Source organism: Colobus angolensis, unplaced genomic scaffold (genome assembly GCF_000951035.1).
Source record: "Colobus angolensis palliatus isolate OR3802 unplaced genomic scaffold, Cang.pa_1.0 Scaffold181, whole genome shotgun sequence".
NCBI lineage: Eukaryota > Metazoa > Chordata > Mammalia > Primates > Cercopithecidae > Colobus > Colobus angolensis.
In genome coordinates this window covers 1,416,006-1,421,771 of record NW_012114944.1, presented here as the reverse complement: position 1 = coordinate 1,421,771, position 5,766 = coordinate 1,416,006, and the positions used below count along the sequence as shown (strand labels likewise).

General features: G+C 44.3%; 1 protein-coding gene across 1 annotated transcript in view; it reads right to left on the bottom strand.

Annotated features, from left to right (window-relative positions):
- Nucleotides 1-4,718, bottom strand: part of LOC105509976 (endogenous Bornavirus-like nucleoprotein 2) — an 11,309-nt gene extending 6,591 nt beyond the window's left edge. Inside the window, exon 1 of the mRNA XM_011939518.1 lies at nucleotides 4,525-4,718. Within this exon, the coding sequence (XP_011794908.1) occupies nucleotides 4,525-4,718 (194 nt within the window). The remainder of the gene's footprint in view (nucleotides 1-4,524) is intronic.
- Nucleotides 4,719-5,766: the final 1,048 nt, after the last annotated feature.

The window sequence follows — 5,766 nt, the reverse complement described above, 5'->3', positions numbered from 1 at the left end:
CAGAGCAAGACCCCATTTTAAAAAAAAAAAAAAAAAAGCAAACTGATAAACCTGTTTACTCCTGTGCTAGTTATAAAAATGTGTATAAAATACAAACGTAATAAAGACCTAAAATTGAGAGAAAACTCCCAACTTTGGGAATAAATGCATAAAGTGAAACACTTTACTTAGTACTGTGAGCATATTAAATCCTTCTCAGCCTTCATCTTTTAAACTCGGCTCAAAATCACTTCCCACCAGATTAAATTAAATGCCCCTTTTATAGGCTTCCATAGCACTTCACATTTCACAACACTCATCACATTTCTAATTATTTATTCAATGTAAATCTCCCAGAAGCACAGATCACAAACCCCAGGAGGGGCAGGAACTATATACATTCTGCTAAACAATGAATCACCAAAGCCAAGCAGAGTAACTGGTATTTTGGGGGCCATCTATAAGTATCTATTCATAAATGGAATATAACACCAGGCATTTGTTCTTCAGCCCTCATAAATCTAGTATGTGCTTAAAATACAGAAATTATGATACGATAAATTTCTCTGCTTTCAACTATTCCAAAGTCTTAGAAATTCTTTTTTTTTTTTTTTTTTTTGGCGGGAGTCTCACTCTGTCGCCCAGGCTGGAGTGCAGTAGGGCGATCTCGGTTCACTACAAGCTCCGCCTCCCGGGTTTACGCCATTCTCCTGCCTCTGCCTCCCGAGTAGCTGGGACTACAGGCGCCCGCCATCTCGCCCGGCTAGTTTTTTGTATTTTTAGTAGAGACGGGGTTTCACCGTGTTAGCCAGGATGGTCTCGATCTCCTGACCTCGTGATCCACCCGTCTCGGCCTCCCTAAGTGCTGGGATTACAGGCTTGAGCCACCGCGCCCGGCCAGAAATTCTTGTATCTACACAGTAGATGTTTCCATTAGGTAGTGATGGACTACTGATTAAAAAGAGAGCTCTTGAAAAATAAGTGTGTGTCCAAAAATCAAGGACAGCTCAGACAGCAATAACAATGCCAATTTATTCTTTTTTCCACTTGTAGCTATACACAAAAAATTAAAAATAGTTGTCTTCTTAGCCACTCAAATTTCTGCCCAAAATGTCAGGATGTTGTGATGGTAGTTCTGGTAATAGAACCACCTTAATCCCCAAAACCAAATGGACAAGGGCCAAAAAGGTACTACATTCTTGCTGGAGTTTTTTGTTTGTTTTCCAGAAATAAATAAACCCACCTGTAATGCTTTTCTTCTACAGGGTATCACATGCCTGTGCCCTTGTTGTACTGTCCTTCAGGTGGCTATGCTGTTATTATCACACAAATTGAATGTGGCTGTCTGAATAATGCTCATAGTATTTATCAGTTTATATTGAATTGTTAGCCTCAGAGGAATTCAAATAAAAGATGAATCCTTTCCTTTTTATTTAATAGGTAAATTAATTCTAAAAGAAGTCAAAGGAATTATGCTTCTTTCAAAATCCTCACTGGATCCATCCTGAGGATCCAGTGTGGACTTAAGATAAAAACATAATTCCAGTGCAGCACAGAAAAAATTAAAAAGCTAAATTACAGAGTTACAAATGTGTACTACTCTTGGAGCCATCCCAAAGGAAAGGGATTAAGAATAGAGCCATAGGCACACCTGTGAATGTATGCCAAAAATAAACTACAGAACCATAATAAAAACTGAATTCCTTGGGTCGAAGGATTTATCTCTTTCCCTGAAATGTAGAAAAATGAATTTAACAATTTAGCCCCTATGGCCTTTAAGAGGATTTTGTACCATCTGTACTTGAAAATTGTGCTGGGCATAACGTGCTCTCTTATTTAGGTAGCTTATGTATGCCAGGGTTAAGGTCTGCCTGAGGCTGTTTTGGTTTATGTTACCGCTTTAATTACGTTCAAATGAATTTAATTTACTTGTTTAAAAAAGTATTCTCAGAGGACAATATATGTTTTTTACATACACTCACACAAACCCTTGACTCAGAAGGCTTTCTCAGCTTTTTGATCCCTGTACGTGACTCCCAAGTATTCTAACTAGATAACAAAATCAGATTCTCTCATACAGACTCCTCAATCTACCCACAGGAAACTAAAGTACAAAGAGATAGGAGGCCTATCCAAGGATATGCAGCCCGTTAAGAACACAGCTAGAAGTGATTCACATTTCTGTGATTCTCAGCCAACTGTTCACTAACATTTTTAAATACAATTTTCAAATAAGTAATTTCAAATAAAAAAAAAGTCTTCCTTCATTCCAATATTTGCATTGGTTCTAACACCTAAGTTTACCTCACAAATATCCATTTTACCTCCCAGCAGAGTTTAAAAACTATGAATGAGACATTTTAGTTGGAAGGAAAACACACATTTGTCAGTTTATCATCCAAGAATCTCCCAAGTTAGTACTCAAAGACTTTATCAATCCGATGACCAGAAAAAATGTTTCTTATATAAGATCCTAAAATATAATGGAAATGGAAATGAAACGTATCTAAGAATTAAAATAGCTTAACAAATATAAAACAGTTATAGAATAACTGCAAAGACTCTTCCCATTCAAAAGAGGGAGCAGTGTTCATTGACCGAATTGTTTTAAACTAGATATCTTAAGGCTTATTTAAGCTTTCAGAATTTACTTTTTTGGGGGGACGGAGTTTCGCTCTTGTTGCCCAGGCTGGAGTACAATGGCGCGATCTCGGCTCACCGCAACCTCTGCCTCTCGGGTTCAAGCGATTCTCCTGCCTCAGCCTCCCAAGTAACTGGGATTACAGGCGTGTGCCACCATGCCCGGCTAATTTTTGTATTTTTAGTAGAGACAGGGTTTCTCAATTTTGGTCAGGATGGTCTGGAACTCCTGACCTCAGGTGATCCGCCCGCCTCGGGGTCCCAAAGTGCTGGGATTTACAGGCGTGAACCACCGCGCCCGGCCCCACTTCATACAATCTTTAATCAATCCTTCTGCTCTCACAGTCTACCTACTGGTCATTCTGACCTTTTGCTCTTATTTACTTCCAAAGCACCTTTAGCCTCCCTAGATGTTCCTTCTTGATGACATAGGCATCCCTCTCGGGCCAATTTAAATCAAATCCACAGCCTCATTTTCAGTCCAAATTTCATTGGAATGTGATGAATATACTTTCAACGTAAAATTTCTTTCTTAGTCTTAATAAGCTGTCCTCATAGTGACAGGTGAAACACAACTGACTAAGGGGTTAAAATGTCCATTTTTCAAATGCGACGGCCACTCTGAATCAAATCTGAGATTGGGGTGGAGAATCCAAATGTGTAAAACAAAGGTCACAAAAGGCAGAACACAGTATTTCAGGAGGAAAAAAATAAGCTAAATTTAGTCACATAAGTCCCAGCTCTTCTTGGGATATAGACATGATTTTTATGAGAATTAATCCTATCCGGAAACATTTCCTTCACCTTTCCCTTTGCCCTTTTCCTTCGGTCATGCAGTCTCTTATCCTGATACCTAACATATTAATATAATCCTCACTTGCGATCCTTCCTGAGTTTATTCCCCATCCTCAGATTCCCTTGAAAGCAGCAATGCTAAACTGTCTCCAAAGCATAATGCTTTCCTAAATACACAATCCATTTAAAAGTCTTTGTATGTGACAGCCTAACTATTCAAAACACGAAGTCACTTCTCTAACAGTCCTAGATAAAATTTTAAAAAGAAAAAGAAAACCACAAAGTCAAGAGCTTCTGAGGGGACCTGAAAAGTCATCAAACTGAACGCTCTCGTTTTATAGTTGGAGAAACGGGCTCAGATAAACTTACTGAGCGAAAAAGGCCCTAATGGAGCTCCTAATTCAACAGTGTAATTTGAAATAATCTTAAATTCAGCCTCAATAAGAGCTTTCTGGAGTCGCCAGCGAGTTCGTGGGGGAGCCACGGGCTAGAACACAGGCCTCCTGATTCCCAGCCACAGCTTTTCCACCGAACCGGCAGCTCTTCCCAAAAGTTGAAGGCAACTGTCCGCTCACAGGATGGGAGGGATAAAGGGCGCCTTAGTAAACACAGTCCAAGTCTACTTGTTTTACATGAGGAAAGGGACACAGCTCCCGAAATCTTGGAGTCCACGGCTGCAGCTGCTGCTTCTGACAGCAGAGGCGGGAGGTGGCCCGGGACTACTCGGTCCTCAAAGACTGGACTCCCTCTCGGCGCGCCGGAACCTCCGCGCTTCACTGACTGGCTTCCCTACAAGACTGGGGGTCTTGCGGGAAAGTAAAAACGGCACACACGCCACCCCCACCGAGGCCCCGGACGCCCAGCCGCTCCAGAATCACGGCCTTAGCCCTTGGAGGGCCAGGGAGACGCGGACCCCCAGACCCGCAGCCCGGCCGCGTGGGTAGGCGCGCAACTGAGGAACCAGGAGCTGCGCCCTGCCACGAGTGAGGGGCGGACGGGAGACGTCGAGGCCGGCGAGGGGCACGCGCTAGTTCCACAGCCCGGCGGGCGAGACGTAGGGTAGGCAGGCGTCCCAGGCCGCGGGTGGTTCGGGATCAGTCACAGACATACTCACTGCCGCGGTTGCAAACAGGAAGCACCAGCTGGGAACCAAAACGCGTAGAGGGACGGGGAGGGGCGAGGACAAATGAGGTAAGGAGGCCGCGTCGGCGCAGACCCGGGAGGAGGGAAGGCATTTCCCGGACAACGCCACTCTCGGCGTCGCCTTTCTGTGTCCGCCCACCTGCCGCGCCTGGTGTGGGCATGCGTACTGAGTGCGAACGCTTTCTCTGCCCCGCCTATAATCTTTAGGTTTGCCTTCCTTGCTTTGCCCCTTCCCCTTCCCATCTTCTCTTGAAGTTACCTAGGCTGCGTCTATTATTTGAATGACTCGTACGGAAAGATGCTATTTACCGGGCAAAAGCCGAGGAGTTCGTGCCCGTTTATGCCCGCAAGGAAAACTACAAGTCCCATGAGGACCCGGGCGGGATTGAGGCCGGGCTCCGCCTCCTTCTCCCTGGCGCTAGGTGGACGCCCCCGCCCAGTGCCACGTGGCGCGGGAGCCGAGCTGATCGCCTGCGTGACCAAGGCCGTTGCGGCTGGCAGCTTGGCCCGCGGTCCTGGGTAGCCCTGGAGCGGGAAACGCCTCCTTGAGAGCGCATGGCTTCAAGCTTCTTCCTTGCGCTCCTGATCTTAGGCTGATCGCTTTTACCTTTAGGTTTAAGTTGAACACAGCTCACACTGGGCGCTTCCTCCCCCTCTTTCTGGAATTCCAGGCAACAGATTTAACACTTTATGAATCTTAAAGACCTGCACTACTGCTAAATATTGGAGTTAATGCTGATCCTTTGGAAGCCTCCGAAGGCTACTAGGCTGTGATGGGAGCCTCTGGTTTCAGTTGCCCTTCTCACACCTTATTTTAATACTCAAGGTAAACCCATTTGTACAACTTTAGAAATAACTGTCAACCTAAGGGAAAAACTGAGGCAAAGGTAATATAGAGAATTTATTTGGGCCAAGTCTCAGGAGTGCAACCTGGGAGCATCAATTCAAGTTACCTTTAATTTAATACATGATCTTAGCTGCAGTTTCAAGTGAGTTATTTGATTAGCCAGGAAGCTCGAACTCTTGGCTTAAAGGTTGATCCTTCCACCTCTTCCTCCCAAAGTACTGGAATTACAGGCGTGGGTGACTGCACCTGCCTACAAGTGAATTTTTAAAGGAAAAAAGAAAAGAGGCCCTTGCTAAATTGAATGGCAAGAATTTACGTTAAAATAACAACCTATCCATTGGCTATACGTTGTTCTTTCTATC